The sequence below is a fragment of the Netta rufina genome (assembly GCF_964035555.1).
Source record: "Netta rufina genome assembly, chromosome: 1".
Classification (NCBI taxonomy): Eukaryota; Metazoa; Chordata; class Aves; order Anseriformes; family Anatidae; genus Netta; species Netta rufina.
The window spans coordinates 156384101-156404008 of record NC_140123.1 but is presented as its reverse complement, the minus strand read 5'-3'; the positions used below and the strand labels follow the sequence as shown (position 1 = coordinate 156404008).

The following is a 19908-nucleotide window of genomic DNA, read 5'->3' as shown; positions in this document are numbered from 1 at the left end:
GTTGCCTGCCAATGAGGTACTACAAAGCTTTTCCAGCCCATTTGTTACCCATCCAGGTATCCTGAACCTGGCACATCAAAACTGATGATAGACATTTTATTTTGTGTGCATGTCTTAAAGTGCCACCTGCTAGATTCAAGAGATTGGATGAAAAAAATCAAATTTCAGTAGCAATGAGAAAAGGCAATCAAATATGTTTTAGCTCTTATTGTTCTCAAAGCTTAAACATACGATTCAGATGCAACCTGGTAGTGCAGTAAAGGGAGGGCAATAAAAATATTTGGAAATCTATTATTACTTTATTTATATATGTTGGGATCCTTTATTCAACTTTGCAGATTTTGCAGCCTCATTCATGGCTTTTTATTTTATTTATTGATTTGTTGAGTTTTGCAGTTATTAAAATCTTATTTCCCAGGTTCTTACTGGACATCAGTGTCTCCCTCCACTTCCTTTGCTATCTGGATAGCAAGGTACGAGTTCTGCAGGTTTTCTGCAACTGTTGTTTTATGACTGCCTATAGTCAGCCTAATATTTGGGATGTGGAGAACATCAATGATCGGTCTGGAACCCTAGAGAATTTCAGGAGAACCTGCTCCTGGTTGTGCACTTCTACTTTCAAGTACAGTAGTAGCCTGCATCTTCAGTTTGATACTGTACAGCACAAACTGATAACTAATCTTGGGGAAAAAAATAAAGAACAAGGCCAAATTATCATGACTGTGATGTTTGTTACTTAAGAGTAGAGTATGATACACAGCTACAATCACACATCATAAAATTAAATCAATTGTCTATTTTCATAAGGAAACTCCAAACTTCATTCACTCTGTTTACAACACAGCCATTGAACTTTTACCTGAAACCTAAAACTAAGCTTAGACTGACGACAGACAGAAAACAACAGATTTTATAATATACCACAAATATGACTCAGGAAAGCTATTTTATCACCACAAATTTAACCTTGAGAAGAGTAACAATTACTTTTAAATGTTGTTTCTTCTAAAGAAGAGCTAAGAAATATATGATTTAGAGATGATAAATTATGTGCTTCTCTATGCTTAACTTTTCTTATTTAGGACATTTTTGAGACTACAGATTATAGCTATTCAAACGTATGTCATATCAAGTTAAATTTTAGTTAATTTAAATTCTACATTAGAAATAGCTAAGAGGTTTATGCAGTTGGTGCACATGACAATATCCAATATCTGAGGAATACAAGAAATAATAAAGTTTCTAAATAACTGGTGTAATTATTCATCTATAAACTTCATATAAACATGATTGATGGACAATGTAGGAAAAAATGTTCTCTGTGGAGACAGAGAGCACATCTCTCTGTAATACACACCTGTCCACATCAAGAGGAATTTATTTAAGCCAAGGTAACAATCTGAGTTAATGTCTTCACACCGACATTTTTAAACTTAAATCGATTTTGAGGTACAGTGGGAAAAAAGCTGTCTGAATTTACAAATCTTTGCATATTGTGAGGGTCTCTTCTGCCTTGAAGTTCTTTCAGTGCTCATTGTTGCTGCAAATACAGCATGTTCTTCACAGGCAGTGCACAACTAGGGCCAAGGATCCCACTTAAAGAATGGGCTAAATAGAGACAAACGTGCCTGCCTATTTATTATTATTATATATATATATTTTTAATGCATGCATCATCTGAAAAGGAGGGTTAAAGGAAGACTGAAATTCCATAGGAGTGAGATTAGCAGGAAACAGGAACAGTTAGAAGTCAAATGAGATTTCAAGAAAATAAGGGGCCCCCAGACATTAAAATATCCTTTTACAGCTCTGTTTATCTGGCTTAATAATGTGTTTTCAGTGTGTTTTCTAACATTTTAATGCTGCTATATTTGCTTTTCACCAGTGAACAACAACCTGAAATACCAGCATTGACTTTACTGACCAGTTATGAATATTGTTTCCTCATTTAGTTAGGACTTCCTTTCACTCTGGATGACATTACTCTGACAGATCCCCGAACACCTCCATCAAATGCTAGGGAACATTTTAATGAGCTACCTCCTGTCGCACTATAAGATCTACCTCCTCCAGTGACACACAATAGCTGACCATGTGTGGATTGACACTGTGCTGGAAGTAAATGGGTTATTTTAAGCCATTTTCTGACAGTCAATCTAGATAATCTGTGCCTTGCAAAGAGCGAGCACGGAGTCAGAGTGTAATTTCCACTTGAAGGTAGGGTACTAGTTAAGGGTGGAATCCTTTAACGAACATTGAGATCCTCAAATGAAACACAGGTGTGTGCTTTTTTTCTCTCAGATGACAACCACATAATTATATATTTTTTAAACTCTTACACTCTTAAAATGAATACACAGAGAAAAGTACCATGGCAAGATCTTTCCTTTCCCTTTCCCTTTCCCTTTCCCTTTCCCTTTCCCTTTCCCTTTCCCTTTCCCTTTCCCTTTCCCTTTCCCTTTCCCTTTCCCTTTCCCTTTCCCTTTCCCTTTCCCTTTCCTTTCCCCCATGCATGTTTGTGTTCTCTACAAAATAGTGATTATAATACTGATCTGAAGTCTCTTTCTTTCCTTCTTTCCTTCCCTTTTTCTTTCCTTCCTTCCTCCCTCTTTCTTTTCTTTTTCTTTTTTCTTTTCTTTTTTCTTTTCTTCTTTTCTTTTCTTTTCTTTTCTTTTCTTTTCTTTTCTTTTCTTTTCTTTTCTTTTCTTCTTTCTTTTCTTTTCTTTCTTTTTTCTTTTCTTTTCTTTTCTTTTCTTTTCTTTTCTTTTCTTTTCTTTTCTTTTCTTTTCTTTTCTTTTCTTTTCTTTTCTTTTTTTTTCTTTTCTTTTTTTTTTCTTTTCTTTTTTTTTTCCCTTTTCTTTTCTTTTCTTTTCTTTTCTTTTCTTTTCTTCTCTTTTCTTTTCTTTTCTTTTCTTTTCTTTTCTTTTCTTTTCTTTTCTTTTCTTTTCTTTTCTTTTCTTTTCTTTTCTTTTCTTTTCTTTTTTTTTTCCCTTTTCTTTTCTTTTTTCCTTTCCTCTTCTCTTCTCTTCTCTTCTCTTCTCTTCTCTTCTCTTCTCTTCTCTTCTCTTCTCTTCTCTTCTCTTCTCTTCTCTTCTCTTCTCTTCTCTTCTCTTCTCTTCTCTTCTCTTCTCTTCTCTTCTCTTCTCTTCTCTTCTCCTCTCCTCTCCTCTCCTCTCCTCTCCTCTCCTCTCCTCTCCTCTCCTCTCCTCTCCTCTCCTCTCCTCTCCTCTCCTCTCCTCTCCTCTCTTCTCTTCTCTTCTCTCTCCTCTTTTTTCTTTTCCCCCATATATTACTTGCAGTGAATTTTTGAACAAACTCCATCAAACTCCATTCTGCTCTGTTATTTCAGATCAACAGCTAATTTAGAATGTAAGTTATCTATAATAGAACAGAGCCTGTAGGTTTTTGGAAAGAGCAGTGTTTCTCACTTAAGAGCACACTGTGTCTCCAGTTGAATTCTACAATTGTTTAACAAAAACAAACAAACAAAAAGAAATTAATCTACTATAACCATATTTAAGTGAAGCTCTTAAACACATTAAGCATTTAAACCATTGAGGCCAAATGTGCTTAATTACTTTGCTCTGTTCGAATTATAATGATTATAGTAATTAGTGCATGCTCAGTTGTATCTTGTGAATGCATGCATTTAATGGCTATTTTATAAACTGGTAACATTTGCAGTGGGAAAAGGAAATAGAAGTAGCTTTAGTGTAGTGAAAATACATTTTACAGTAAAAAGATTAAAAATAAATAAAATTCTTGCCCATGTAACAAAGTTGGTATAACCGTTGGTAGCAGTGTATTTTTTCATGCTACTCATCCCTCTATATGTTTAATAGTAATTGTCAGAAAATATGACCTGTGACATGATTTGGTAATTCTCTGTGGGATTTTTGACATTTTTTGGAACATTTTGAAGAAATACCTCAAACAGAAAACAGGTAGGCTTCAAAAGCAATGTCTGTTCCCACTTTTTGTCTCCTTGTCCGAGCATCAAGCCTTCATAGGTCACAAACTCTTTCTCTATTTTAACTGTTGTTGTTTCCCCCAGTTCAAATGGTTTTCTTCCAGACTGGAATCCAGGAGCACTAATCCCTACATCTGATGTAGGGATTAGACACATGGAGCTCGGTAGTGTGTGAGTTTCAGGTGGTACTTGAGAATTTACCACTTGAAAATACTTTTTTTTTTTTTTTTTTTTCCATGATGGGAGCTTCCCATTGGCATTCCAAGACTATCTTCAGCTCCCCAAACTACCTGTTGTTATTGCAGAGTTGTAGAGGGAGGGAGCTTTGTAGAGAGAAATAGCTTTCAATAGTAAATGTAAGATGTTCTAATTTTATTTCCTCTTTTAAATATTTTTTCCCAAATTTCTCATATAACTGGATTAGTATAGTGACTTTTCCAGTAATACCACAGGAGCATGAATCATCTTTTACTTTTTTGTTTTTATTTTTTTCCTAAGCACTCATAAATTAGGTAAACACCATAAATTATTTTACTGATTTAATAAACTTTTTTCCTTATTTAATCAACATTACATGAGATTCTGAAGCATAGCTGGCTTTGTTCTCAGTAGCATACTTTTGTTAAAGTCTCATTAATGCATTTTCTTAAATTATGGCAAGTGGCAAATCAGGAATCAAGAACTTAAATTCACTTACAAGCAGGCTGTTTTAAATATGAATTTTGAAATTGCCATTTAATATTTGACCATATTTCCTTACTTAGACCTAATCTCTAATAATTTAAATTGGCCAATCTGTAAAATATTGCAGCAGTTCTGAATATTGTATTATATAAAAACTTGAAAGCATATATATGTTTGAGGTGTTCCAAGAACAAGTTTCCATAACACAAAATTGTTGAGATTCTCAGTCAGGTGTATGGACAATATCAATTTCCTTGGTGTATGTCAGTGTGCAAAATTAGGAAAAATACTGTATTGTTGGAAATATGTTGAAATCTCAGTAGTGTGCAATACATCATGCTTAGAAACTAGATTTATTTGCAAATGTACTGATCCAATTAATTTCAAGTAGGAAAAAATCACAATCAAGAAATAGCCATTGGAACCAACAACAACAAAAAAAAAAGACACAGTTATGTTGTCATCTTGATGATTTTCCATAGTATATTTTCACACAAGTATAATTTTAGATCTAAATCAGATAACCATAACACACAGTTACCTATAAACTAAATACACATTGTTTTCCTCTGCTGTATCAGTAATATGAACTTCTCTTGAGTATGTATGGTCTTCTAGCTTTGTTCACATGTAGTTGCCTCTTCAGAATATAGGGATTTTTTCTTTTCATTATTTCCTTTTCTTGGCTTGAGTTCTCTAGATCATAAGCATCTTGTTGAAGTAACTGTAGGATGTCAGAAAACACAGAATGGTATCAGTGGTTTTTGGTAATGAAAATTATCAATTCCTTGAGAGCATTATAAGCCCCAAACTCAGATCTAACCTAGTATCAGGCTACTGATTTGGTGAATCCTATGGAAGTGATATTTAAATTCTGCTGAAACTAATGAGATCATTGGTTTTGACTAGAGAAAAGCTGATCCTTCTTCGACTAAATTTGACTTACAGCTTCCTAATGATTGCCACTTTATAATTTAACCGGAAGACCTCCTAAAAACCTCCTGAAACACTTCTTGCTGGTTTCACCTTTTGAGGAATATTTTTATCTCCAAATTCCTACAGTTAAAAAATCAAAATTTATGATGAGTAAGTAAGTATGAAATGAAATAAAGCTAAAATTTTATCAATCAAATATGTTATATAACTGTGTTTGAGTTTTACTTGGAGTTTTTTAGGTGTTTTCTTCAGATTAATTCTTGCTTTATCTATTAGGATTTCATTCATTTTCTTCTAACATTCTTCCATGGTCAAGTACAATCCTACTGATTATAGCTGATTGTGGCTGAAAGGAATTAAACTAAAAACATGTTTAGACCCACCTCAATATTTTCCTAAGCAATCAAACTCTGTTACTTACTTAACTACTTAATAAGTAAGAGATCATCTAAATTCTGTTGATATCAGTGGAAAAGCTCTTATGGTTTCAACAGACTTTGGAATCAATCCTGGATGAGTAAGATCATAAGAACTTGTTTCATTGCATAAACTGTTTATTTCAAGCCTGCTCCCTCTGTCTCTATCCCTTCTTTTTCTATTATACTTTAAAAAAACTTATGCCGCTTAACAGTGTTCCAAAGCTGAAAGAGAAATACCCTTTTTTAATTTCACATTAGTGATTAGGAGTGGTGCTTCCCAACCACCACAAAAAGTGATGCAATTGTTATTGCAGGAGCTGTGATTAAGTTACAGGCTATTGCATGTGGTCAATGCTACGGTAGCTCTTTTTCAGCAAACAATGGAGTCCTCAGAAAACTGGTTCTCAGAGACTGCAGACTTTTGTATGGGCCATCCTAGCTGGTATGAAACATTGAGAATAAGCAAATATAGAGCTGTGATTCAGCAAGCAAAAGGGTATTAGGACTCAATCACACTGCCCATGTATCTGTAACAGCTGAAGAAACTTGGTTTTGCCGGAAAGTGGGTAGTGATACTACAAAAAATAACTTTTAATGCAATATGTATCAGTGTTGTTAAGTGTTCTTCACGTGATCATTGCACTAAGGTACATATGACAGGTGGACTAAAAACAATCACTACTTAGGATTAGCAATCTTTAGGTGTGGGAGAACAGGAAAGCAGGATTCCCTTGATTCTGGTTTCCTAGCAATGGTAAGTCCAGAGTACCTAGTAAAATTACACGTATACATGGGAATGTGTCCATGTATTTTGAATCCAGTTTGTCTCAGGGCCTTGAAAGGTTTTACAGAAACTCTGCCTACATTTAGTTATGCCTGAATAAATATACAGTTATTTCATGTGTGTTAAGCAGATTTTAATTTTTTGCTCTGGTTCACTGCCACTTGTTTGGTTGGTTCCCTGGAATGGCTATGAAGACTGGAGAAATTATGTAGTTAAGAATACTTCACATATGTGCATGCATCTTTATCCAAAACAGGCATCCAGCTCTTGAAAAACTGTATTAATTCACAACCCTTTCAGTAACAGGCATATTAGAGGTATTAGGTATTACAGAATATCATAAAGGTAGGGAAAGTTTAGACAATGTAACAAGAGTGATTTAAGCCAAGAACACACAAGGCTTGAAACGCATAGGGTATGGATTTTAAAAGATCACTGTGAAGACAAAGGGACCACAAAAGTGTAATAGGCATTGAAACTTGCATTTGTGACATTTTACCTCCCAATGCTGAAAGGCTCTGCTGTGGCAAACTTTCTGGAGTTGATATACTGTCAGCATTGCTTCCAAGCTGAAGCCATCCAGACCAGCAGGGAACTGTCTTCCTGAAATGAGATCTTCTTCATCTGCCTCTACTGTTTCCCCCACTTGGTTGTTCATGTTGTTGACAAGATTGCAGACATTTAACAGGGTCATTTTCCAGTAAGGAAGTTTTGCTCTGTTAATCTGAAAATACAAATGCCCTCTACTTAATGTAACCAAATATACAATTTTTGGTTTGTTTTGAGTAATGTGTGACATTCAAGCATTTTGGTAGGAACAAGTTTGTTTGTTTGAAGTCCTTTTCATCTGCCCAACTTTAATACAATAATTAGAGAGTGCAGAAGTTAGGACAACTCCTTTATTAAAAACACAAAGTCTGTTTCCCCACTGCCTTACCCTCAAGGTAGATATATGCGATGTTAAAGTAAACTGCTACCAAACCAGAATGGTAGCATTTCATAGTCATTATACACAGGTGCAAACAAAAACAGGAATAGAAATTAATATAATATAAATTCATAGGTGTAAGTCAGGACAATGAGTCAGGACTGCTGGATAAATTCCCAGTGCCAGATTCCAAGCCGAATGCTTGTGGTTAACTAGAAACTCCTCCCCAGTTCAGAACAAATACCAGTCATTTCAAAATTCCCCAAGAAAAGGACAGAGCCCCTGCTTCAAGGCAAGCTGTCTAATGAGCTGGATCTGATGTTATGGAATTTGTAAGCCCCAGGATTTTTGGATACTCAAGAGTTATGATGAACATGAGAGATGTGTATAGAAGGTCTAGGAACTTTGTTAAAGGTGGAGCAAAGATGAAATAGAGTTGTGCAAACAAAGTATTCCTGATTTTGTGGCTGGACTGAAAAACTGAGACCAACTGTTTTTGGTGGAAATTTCACCATGGTTTGTGACAATTTTTGCTTAATCCAATACTTTACATTATTTAGGAGCTATTTATCTTTTAAAACCTTTAAAAACATATAAGAAAAAACATTTTTACTTTCTATTAATATTTTTTTCAAGCAACTGTGGTAGTAGTTTTCTTTAGCTTTGATTATCAATGGAAAAAAAAATAGAGTGAAAAAAATAATGCCTACCTCACTCACTGCTGTTTTCTTTGCCACTTTCTTTCTCACACTACTAATTATTTCTTCCATTTCTTCCAAATTGTATTTCTCGTGTTGATGGGTATTAGTTTACTACTTATTGAGACTAGTTTCCTTCAACTGGAACTGGTGACATAGCAATCTCCAATCAAAAGCCAAAGAGTAAATTTCTGTTTATTACTGGCAAGGGTTTCCTTGCTGAGTACATTAAAATTACACTGTACTAATGAACTAAAATGTAGTTTCTTTTCCTGGATGTACCAAATTAAATATGGTTATTGCATTAATACAGACATTGCTTTTTACTAACCAACAGCATTAACTGAGAGTGTGAATGCAGTTCTTACCTAGTTGAACATTTGGTAATCACACAACCTGTTGTTTCTTCAAATCAATTTCCTAACGAAGAGGTATTATATGTAATATTTGTGCACATTTGCTACTATTTTTTGAGAGAAAAGAAAAATACAGAGAAGTGAGCAAGAAACAAGAAAGGCTCTCATCACCAGTATCATTAGTTGAAAAATACCCTTTTGTCTTTAATCATTACTTCAGTATATATCTGATATACACATGCATTTCAGAATGACAGTAATTTAGTCCTTTGATACAACTGCTGTGTTCTTAGCTTCCTGACATGGCTCAGAAAACAAGCAGTATTTTGTTCTGAGGATAAGAAGAAAACAAATCCCAAATTTTATTCAGAAGGTTCTGCATTGTTTCAGCTCATCTGCTGTCCCATTCAGGTGCTCCATTCCAGAAATTTGTCTGTTTAATTATTTGAAAAGATGTGGCAGGTTCAAAACAAACTTAACCTCTTTACAGAATGCCTAATTTAATTAACAATAGTTAAATTAGCAAAAAGAGCAAGTGTGCACTGCAATTTCAAAATCTTTGGTCTGTTTTAAAATATTTGTGAAATGCAAAACCATGGAGCTTTTCATACTAAACGAGGTGACTTTTCCAATACAATTCTTTCTCTTGGGTATATGAAAGAAATATGAACTATTTAAATTGCAATGAAGAATTAAATCTAGGGACAGTGCTATGTGAGCTAGTGAGAATTTTAAGTTGAAACCAAGTTCAATGGATGGGATTGAAAAAGAAAAGAAATGGGGAAATACATTATGCCTTCTTGAATAATTTTTAATAACTTTTGATTACAAGATTCTATTTTATGTTACCTTGATGCATGTCTTTGTTTAAAAGAATGCTTCTCTCTATTAGTAAAATACTTAAATTGCAGCCTCCATTAGATGCAATTGGTCTTAGCTGCTACTTATGAGGTTAGGGGAAAATAGTCTTGCAGTTCTGTCTGTAACCATACTTTGTTGGTCAAAAGAGTCTAATTCTCAATAATACCATGCATATATCTCTTCAAAGTATTTTTTTACTTGAGTACACATGCTTCTGACTTACACTCCTGCAGACCCACACAATAAAGCATTAAGAACATTTTTATTTTTTTTAACTGAACTTGGAGCTCTCTAGGTCATGTCCACTCACTGAACAAAGCAGTCATGTTACTTTTCTAATACACTCCACTATTACAGCAAGCATTAACAACCACACAGCTTTGTTTTATAGGTTATGGAAAATCTCTGAGGTGGGTATTCTGGAGGAAAAGAAAAAAAAAGGCAAAAATAGTTTTAGATGACTGTAACACAGATGTTCAGGTACACTTCCAGTGTGTGATGTATTTTCCACACAGCTCTAAGCAATAGCAACTATAGTTGCTCAAGATATGTTTTGCTATAACACCTCCACGAGAGATCAAAGAACTCATATCTGTCAAGAAGGAACACATTTTTTGGAAGATTAACTTGAAAAAAATAATCTGGGAGGGATCTGAGAGGCTGCTGAATGAATCAGTATTTAAAAATTATTAATGCTAAAGAATTCATGAAGTGAATATTATATACACATTTCCATTGTTGAACACGCATCTGAAATATGACTCTGATATATGAGAGTCATATCTCCCACACCTTTTTACATCTTGAGAAGTTGAAAGTGAAGTTAAAATTGACTATGAAACTGAAATGAGCTTGAGAATATTTTCTTCTTGACAACGGTCTTTTCCTATGAAAAACTACAGAGAATCCCAAGTTATAATACATCTGATATATTTTTCTTTCTGTTTCTGGTTGAATGACGACCCAATACAATTTATTTAATATAACTTATTGTTGCTGTTTTGTAATTAATACCTCCTAAGTGTTAAATAATAATTAAAAAGTTCATTTCTGTTTGTTGTTTGCTTGTTTTAATATTCTTTATCTAGTGAAAGGAGGTGAAAAACAGATTCATAACCAAATAAACCTCAAGACATCAAAAATACAGGTAAAAACTTGGACTTCACTTACAGAATTCCTGAAGTATTATAAGGCTGAGAACAGAAGGCTTTTTGTGGTGCTTTTTCATAGAATCATAGGATCATACACTAGTTTGGATTGGAAGGAACCTTAAACAGCATCTAGTTCCAACCCCTGTTGGGGGGTTGGAACCCCCTGGCTTCCATTAGACCAGGTTGCCCAATCTGGCCTTGAACATTTCCAGGGACAAGGCATTCACAGCTTTTTCAGGTAACCTGCTCCAATGCCTCACCACACTCTGAGTAAAGAATTTCTTCCTTATCTAATCTAAGCCTACCTTCTTTTAGTTTAAAAACATTACCCCTTGTCCTATCACTACACTCCATGACAGAGTCCCTCTCCCGCTTTCCCACTTTTCCCTTTGGGTACTGAAAGGCTGCTATAAAAAAGAAAACTCTTCTCCAGGGAGACCTCATAGCAGCCTTTTTTTTCTGGTATACTTCCTTGTTGTTAGTTTTGTTTCATTAAATCCTCTACATAGAGTAAAGCAGGGATTTTCCTTGTTTTCATCAATGTTAACAGGAGTGTGCAGGTATCTCTCAGCGTGCTGCTGAAGTCATGCAAAAGTATCAGTAGTACAAACTGTATTGGCTCAACAGGTCTGCACTGTCTACATAGGTGCTTCAAGGGTTCCTCTTCAGAACAGTAGTTGAATTTTGTTCAGTATGTATCAATAGAAATTATAATAAAAATGTTCTTTCTTTAAGTAGATAATTTATTGAGTTCCATTACAGCCAAAGTTCTTCCATGATATACACCGATGCCTTTAAATGTAAGCAGAGTCAGGAAGTCAACAACTCCTAGGCAGCTGTAGCCTCATCTGCCTCTGACAAAGGTTAAACTTTCTGGCATATACTGTCAGAATAGGCATCCAAGAAATGTAAGAAGCTCAGAGGGTCCAAGATTTCAAAAAATTAACGTAAGTGGGGATCACAACATTATATTCTAGTGATAAGTTACTCAAAGAAACACTTTTCTTCCTTTCTTTTTATTGAACTGATATCATCTCAATCTTGTTTGAGTTAAGGACATTCTTCATGTAAATGCTGGTTTCATCAGAACATTTAAGGAGGAGGAATGGAGCTATCTTTTTGATACAATACGCAGTCAGCAGGTAATTTCATACTTGTAACACCGCAGGTTGTGTAGTGTTACTAAATCTTGCAAAGGGCTCTTTGGATTTTATCTTAGAAAAGAGATATACATGTATAAAGCATTTTAGGGACTTGTTTGATCCCTTTATCTTCTTTGAGGTGTAACAGCAGAGAAAGACAAACTGTATTAAATTTTGAAGACAGTTCAAAATAAGCATGTATGTATTTCCTTTAAAAAAAAAAATATTGTAGAAGTATTTAGCATATGGATGAATGGCCAAAAAGGCCAGCAGGCACTGGACAACAGTCTGCAGAACCAAACCATGTGGTAAAAAGCTTATTTCCATATTTTTGGATAGACTATTAGTCTTAATACCATTAATACCAATACAAGTACCTATTTAGGAAGAACTTTTCTGTGACATACTAGAACTATAAGTACTAATCCACTTTACTGCATTTTTAGATCTGAGTTTTCATAAACACTTTGTCTTTTTATTTATTGTTATTTTCCCCTCCATGTTAGTGGGGAGAACCACTAAATCTATTTCAGTTGTCTGAATTTCCCTTGTTGTTGCTAACCAAGTCAGTGTCAAAGATGATTAATACAATTCAATAGTAATTGCCCTCAACTGGAACTTGATCTCAAGTAAAAACCAAGTCAGTTATCATATATACCATCATAAAATTTGGCTTTCTTATTAGAACCATACCTCTGTTGTAGACTAAAAACTAGCAGAAACAGATAGGGAAAAAAAAAAAGTCATTTTACTATTGAACGGAATAGTAGTCTATCTCTTGTAGAAGAAGTTTTATAGACATTTTAGCGGTTCTACGATTCCTTACTTTGATGTCAAAGGACATCATGTTAAATGAATTAAAGGATTATTTAAATGGTATAATCTAGAATTAAAACGGTGTCTCTGCCATATGTCTACTGTTTCTGTCTACTTCAGGTGTCACTTGTCTTATATGTTATACATGTATATACCACGAGGAGATCAAATACATGATTTAAAAAAACATGTAATAGTGTATAACATACATCTTCATATTATAAAACTGGTGTACTATATTTGGGCATTTTTAGTTACTTGAGATTGTACTGCATGCTGAGAGAGAAGATGGCAGTGAAAGTTAGGATCACAATTCCACTACAACCAGTAACCAAAATACCAACAACTGCAGGGTTTTCTCCTAGGACACATTATGGTTTGGCACACAGAGAAAGAACTATTTTTGTCAGCCTCCTACATTTAAAATTGTCTCTGAAAAATAATCTGCATTAATTCTTTCTTTACCTTAGAGAAGCAAGTGGCAAACAGGTTTATTTGGAATCTACCATGCCAGTAAAGAACGTGGGAATTTAAGAATTGCTAGACCAGATCCGAACAATGTACTTTCTAGCCTCATTTCTCATTCTAGCAAGGACTACTGTGAAAAATCTCACACAACCAAATGCAGTAAATACTGTATTGCAGGCAGGCTTTCTCCTTAACATTTGACTAGTCATTAGCTTATGAATCCTTATTTGAAAATTTTCATGAAAGTCTCATTTTATTTTCCACTGAAATCAAGCTGCACTTGAACTTCATGAGAAACAAGAGTTAAATCACTCAACCTTAAGCCTGTAACACTCATTTCAGAGTTTGTTCTTCAGTATGTTGCTGAAGAAATATTAGACATCTGTATTTTTTAAATCATAAGAGTGTTGCAAAAGTGCTTGTCTATCAGCCCGTTCAATACATATGTGCAACACTTGCTGCTTCACCTATGTCAGTATGAGCTTGGAACATAACTTTTTTCTATTTGTATTAAATAACATGTACATCACTCAGTCTGGCCGCTTGTCAAGGAAATGTCATTTACCAGATTAATAGTTTCATAGTCATCTCCCCGTGTTCTTGTACTAACACTACGATGAAATTCCTAAACTAAGATCAGCATATGCATTAACAGCTTTTGCTTCATGACTGTCTTAATTTTATATGCATATAGAAAAAAGTTCTGCATAAAAAAATCTCACTTACAGATTTGACTAAAGGTTAATTTAGCTTTCAGCATACATAATCTTATTGGAAACACATTTCCTCTTATAAATTTATGTCTCTACACATAACACACTTCTGACAGTTTAATGAAAGTAACAGTGCTAAAACTGAGGAACATTTTTTGTGTCACATCAACACCTTTAAATTTCCTTTGAACTGAGAAAATCTTGCACCAAAGTGATGTCTAGCACTAAACTTTTAGGTCCAGACCACAGGTTATTACTTTGTGTAAAGACTTCTAGGTTTGTAATGAGAATTCATTTGCTCCATAGCCATCAACTAAAAGAGAAAAAATAATTACCTTTGATGTATACATATTGGTCAATAAATCTGCTTCTAATGCTTTCATTTCCTCTTCTGAATCTGGGAATAAATCAGTAACATATGTTTATTATTTCATTATAAATCAGGACATCTGAATTCAGAAAATCGTATTTAGATATTTCAATTAGTTTTGGAAGAAAATAAAAACTGTAATAGAAGTACAGCAAAGTGGTCTAAAGGGACTGTGATGAGCCTTTAGGTAATAGTAACATTATTTTGAAATGGATACTCACGACATTTTAAAGCAGGGTCAAGCTTATTGAAATGCAAATGAAGGGATTATTAATGAAAGGATTCATTAATCTCAGTTCACTGGTCAACAACCATTCCATTAAACAGAACTGCTGCCATATCCTCATTCAAAATCTGTATGATTTTCATAATCACTATTTGTCACCTCTTCTAACCTTGGAAGATACTGGATATTTATTTTCAAATAATACTTCCCTAAGTAGCAAGTAAGAATTTAGATCAATGACAACTGAGCTACTTGACAAAATTTAGCCTCAATTATTCTTGGTTAAATCAAGAGTATTTTTATTGATATAAGGGAACTGAGCAAGACCAGCATTTGTGATACAAGCTCTTTTGATAATGCATACTCCAAATGAAAGTATTCTAACCAAAATTCTTAGAATTTTCTTTACTAATATAATTGACTTTTAATAGCTCAGTGGTCTTGCAAGACTTGATTTGGTCAAGAGAGTAAACACTGCTGTAGAAAGAGAAAACAGTCAAAAACTTTTCTGCTTTATGCTCTACAGAACCACAAGGAAGAACTGTTGCCTTGAAAATGAAGCAGCAATCACAGCTCAATTATGAGATATATACAGAAATCAAGTGAAACAAATTTCCACATGCCTTTTAGGTTCCACAGAATATCAGCAGTCGCAAGCCAAACAATACAATTACATAGATTTAAAACCAAACTACACAGATATTTATTCCATATAAAACTGAGGCATAAACCATGCCTCAGTTTTATTAAAACGATACATGTTATCAGCATGTAATACCCTACCATAGAATCTGCGGATAGATTCTACTTAAGCCTGAATTTCAGGGATCATCACCATTATCTTACTACTGTCTACAAAACATAGGATCATAAGAAACATTTTATGCGTGTGTGTGCTTGTCTGTGATAGATTTCTGCTAGCACAGGAAGTCAACTATCACAATGCTCTTAAAAATTGATCTTGATCAGTCTTAGTAACAAGATGACCCACCCCTGACCACATTTCTTCTTTGGGAAGTTCTTCCAAACTATCAAACTATTCACATTCTTCTAATTTCAAGCCTAATTTATTTCTAATTAAAATTTTATTCATAGCTCACATATATGCTCCTTCACTATACATGCTGCCTCTCTAATTTTTATCCATCCCGTGTGGGTTTTAAGAATGTTCATAACCCTTCCCTACTTAGATCTTCAAGGTATTTTTGTATGGTGACCATCAAACAAATGCAGGGTCACTGTGCCTCTACAATGCCCCTACTTTAGTCTTTCAGACATAAGCATTCATTCCCCTGGAAACACCATAGACACTTCACTGAAAGGCTATGCTCATAGCCATTACACTGTCTCTGATCTACGTAATAGCCACCTGTTCCCTAAGTCATCAGTGACCCTCCTCTGTGCCTGATATGATCTCAACACAGCACAGCACAAACTAGATCAGGGATCCTACTACTTCACTACCTTAATGTTTTCCAGTTGCTAAAGAATGTTTCAGACACATTTTTGGATTTTTCTTGTCTTTCATGGCTGAAAAACCTTATTATCTTGTAATAAGAGTAAGGTCAGATAGCATGATCAAGTCCTATGTCTCCTCACACATTTCCAACAGCCATGGTTCTGTCAAAAGGAGATTGCAATGGAAATTTATTATTTCCTAATCTATTACACTTTGCACAGTAGTACTTCTTCCCATTTTTATTATCCAGGTCATCAAAAATTCCTATGCATTATAACAGTTTTCCTCTGTAGTCGTGCTCACATTCACCTTTGTGTTACTAGCTCAATGCATTCATTCATTCTTCTTTTTGCATTGAAGTTGTTATCAAAACTATTGAGTAAAACTGGTTAGTAGTACTGCAGCAACTCACTAGCAATTTCTCTCTAGCCTAATACCTTACAGAACAACTTATTGTCATTGTTACCTAATCTTTTAACAGCTTCACCTGTAGCTGAAGGTCTTTCTGCTGGAAGCAAAAGATCACCACAGCTGAATTTCTACTAATGATAGCAGCAGCTCCTGCAAGTGGGTGAACAGTACAGGTGTGACAGCATTGTGATTTGTTGTGTGCTGAGTTATATCAGCTGAGAGCAATAAAATAACTTGCATCTGGTCAGCACTCTGGCTTTTAAAGGCCATATAGAATAAAAGGGTGTTTCCACACTGTCAAGGGTAGAAGACAGATGCAGAAGTGGAAAGCTGCACTGAATAGATAGGTATCAAACATTTTGATAGAGAAAAGAACTTTAGAGGACATTATTTAAGAGACTGTTGCTAGAGTGAAGAATGAAACAAAGGTTGGAGGAGGAAAAGGGGGTGCACCCAGATAATTCAGGAGTGAAAGAGACAGATGAGGAGTAAAAGCATAAAAAGAGCAGATGCTCTGAGAGCAAAGAATAAAAAATCTTATTACATGTTGTTGTCCAAATCTAAGAAAGATCCACACTATTTGTTGTCTTTTTAATTATTCATTTATTATTGATAGGAAATATAGCTTCTATTCATGTATCTACATTCTATAGAAATAGTTACATTCTACAGGAAGATACGTTCCCCTGATGGCAGATATTTTCAAAGTGAAATTAAAACTAAAGATCATTTGTTTTGTGACATAGTTGTCCGTATCAGTAAAAATTGATTTGGCCTTCCATGCAAGCTTCTCTAAGACATTTTTTTAAAATTTAATTTCAGTTTTTCCAGCAAATGAAATATGTTAGTTACATATACGACTTCATTTATTTTTGTATGCACCTCTTATAATTTCAACTGAAATCTTTAGCTTTACTGGGCTTATGAATTCTATACTGCCTCACTGAAAATACTATTAATGCCTTTGCTTAAAAAGCTTTAGATATATGGGAAGAAAGTAATAAATATTAAGTCCTGTCACTAAGATCATCAACTCTAAAATACACAAAACAATAATGATTAAGTTGTGTCAAAATACAGATATTAAGTATGTTACATTTTTCTTCTCTGGGGAAATGCAAATTGGTAACTTGCACCCAAAGAAGGGAATTCTGAGTCTTCCTGAACACTGAAGCTCAAAAATAAAGCCATTTGTAAATTTACTCTTCACATTCTGTGGACTTACAGATGATGGTCATTTTCAAGTTAGAGTGAAAAAACCTATTCTGCCCCATATCTGTGGCTGTACACCTGTTTTTTTGTTGTTTTGTTTTTTCACAAAAGCAGGGGACCTAAATGGCACAGCTATGTCATTTTCCAAACGAGAAGGCAGTGCATTTTCATATATGGCCCTTTTTTTTTGTGTTTCTAAAGTAACTGATCATGGAAAAGAAATGCACTTACATTTAACTTCCTGTTGTGTGATCAGCATCTTTGTGACCAGCAGTTTTTGTCATCATTTTGGTACAGTTACTAGCTTTTTTTTTTTCCTCCAGAATCTTAAAATTGTACTTCAGCTACTAAAAAGTGACTACAATGGATATGTAGTCATGTTGATTTGGACTATGGGAGATATTAATACATGTTGCAGAAAATACAGTATATATGATAGTTTGGTAATACATTGTATTCAGCAAAAATCAAATGAGGCAGCATAATTAAGTGGACAGTCTACACCGGCGTGTGTTTCTCAATGACTACTCTACACTAACAACCACGGCAGTGATGCTGTGGGGCGCAACGTCTTACAGGAAGGGAGAAAGTTAGGAGAGTGACAGAAAATACGATGCTGGCCAGACCCTGTTACCGGGGCAGCTCATGGGCGCCTGAAGTTCATCCACCTCGTCGCGTCCGATCCCGCTGGAGGGGGCAGGCGCGCCTAGGGGCCGGCTGGTGCCAGGGGCCAGGGAGGCTCCGTGTTCGGGCGCGGCGGGGACTTACCTAAGCAAAGGCTGCAGGAGGCCAAGGCCAGAAGCACCACGCACACCAGCTGGGTTCTCATCCTTGCCGCGCCACTCTCTAGAAAGTAAAGTCCATAAATCCTGGGGAGAGACGGAGAGAGAGACAGACAGACACAGAGAGAGAGCCACTCCGCGCCCTCGGTAGCGTGCTGGCGGGCGGCCGCAGGCACTAGACAGGGAACCCGGACCCTTCCCCAACTATATAAGCCGCGGGGTGATGTCACGGCGGTGCCGCCATCGCCTCCCTCCTCCTCTTCCTCCTCCTCCTCCTCCCCCTCCTTTCCCCTCTTCCCCCCCGCTCCTGCTGCCCCCTCCCCGCCGCTCCGCGCCCGGCGGCTCTGACGCCAGTGCCCGCCTGACGCACGCGGAGCCCCGCGGGGCGCGCAGCGGGGCGCGCAGCAGCCCCGCCAAGCACCCCCACACCCCCAGCGCCGCCCGAGCGCGCTTGTCCCGGCTGCGAGCTGTCCCCTGAGCTCGGAAAGCCCCCAGACACATGCATTATGTATATTCATCGTTAATGAAAAGAAAGTTTCCGCGGTAGCTCAGACACCTGCCCGCGCTGGGTGCTGAGCCTCGTGCGGCCGGCGTTTGGCGTGCTGTTTTAGCCCTTTTAGCTTTCCCCGAAGCGAGGGCGGGACCCGCACGCCCGGCAGGGCAGCGGGCACGGCGGCAGGAAACATGAATTCCATGTGTGAAAAAGAGAGAAAGACAACGGGAAAGTCACTTGCTAGAGCTTTTTCATAGATACGCAGGAAATGCGCGTCTCGCCCGACACGGCGAGGCTCGCTATCCGTTCTGAAGAGTAAACCGAGAGCTATTATTTCAAGAGAGTAAGCGCTCCTACAAGAAGTTTCTTCTACGGTTTATTTTTGTGCTTGAATTTTGGTTCGTTTTTTCTTCTTGAATTTTATAATACTGGTAAGACATCTGAGAATGTCATGCCAGTATTGTAAAATAGTGGAAGGAAGTATTGTAAAATACTTAACAGTATTGTAAAATACCAGTATTGTAAAATACTGGCAAGACATCTAAGGAGCTGACGGACCCCTAAAGCACGTAGGGGACACAAAGGGCTCCGCGGCAGGCGGTGCGGCCGCGGAGCGCTGGCGGCGCTGCCCCGGGAGGGGGCGCCATGGCAGCGGGCAGCGCCGTGGGGCGCCCGGCGGCTGGCGCCGGGCATCTGTCGCGGGCTGTCCCCCTGCACCTCAGCGGCCCGGCAGCTAAACAAGCAAATCCCCACGGAAATCTCCTGAAGTAGGGGGTAGGGCAGGCTAATCTTTAAGGTGTGAGTGTGTAACTGTAAAGCTGAAGATTCGCGTCAGCCTCCATAGTGCTACTGCTTTTAGTGTGACTTTTCTCGAATACAGACAAATGCTCCATCTGTTGAATGCAGATAGTACAATGTGATACACATACCACACATAGCAGAAACACGCTCTGGTAGATTTCTGCTAGACTGAATGTTCTCCGCACTGCAGAAAGCTTCCTTTAAAATACAAAGAACAGTGATGGTTGC

The 19908-nt window shown here is 36.5% G+C and overlaps 1 protein-coding gene across 1 annotated transcript; it reads right to left on the bottom strand.

The window, feature by feature from the left end:
- Positions 1-4631: 4631 nt before the first annotated feature.
- On the bottom strand, positions 4632-18556 carry NTS (neurotensin). The gene is made up of 4 exons (XM_084305840.1): positions 18373-18556; positions 14262-14323; positions 7293-7517; positions 4632-5378 (listed from the first exon to the last, which is right to left on the bottom strand). Exons 1-4 carry the CDS (start codon positions 18431-18433, stop codon positions 5232-5234), a joined length of 495 nt encoding a protein of 164 aa, XP_084161966.1. The 5' UTR covers positions 18434-18556; the 3' UTR covers positions 4632-5231.
- Between the last annotated feature and the right edge of the window lie 1352 nt (positions 18557-19908).

Excerpts from the sequence above, each read along its gene's own strand:
- NTS (XM_084305840.1), bottom strand. The coding sequence starts at position 18,433 with ATGAGAACCCAGCTGGTGTGCGTGGTGCTTCTGGCCTTGGCCTCCTGC. Across the intron at positions 7,518-14,261 it reads CCAATATGTATACATCAAAG|ATTAACAGAGCAAAACTTCC; the intron begins GTAATTATTTTT and ends TTGTATTTTCAG. Across the intron at positions 5,379-7,292 it reads GAGCCTTTCAGCATTGGGAG|TTACTTCAACAAGATGCTTA; the intron begins GTAAAATGTCAC and ends GACATCCTACAG.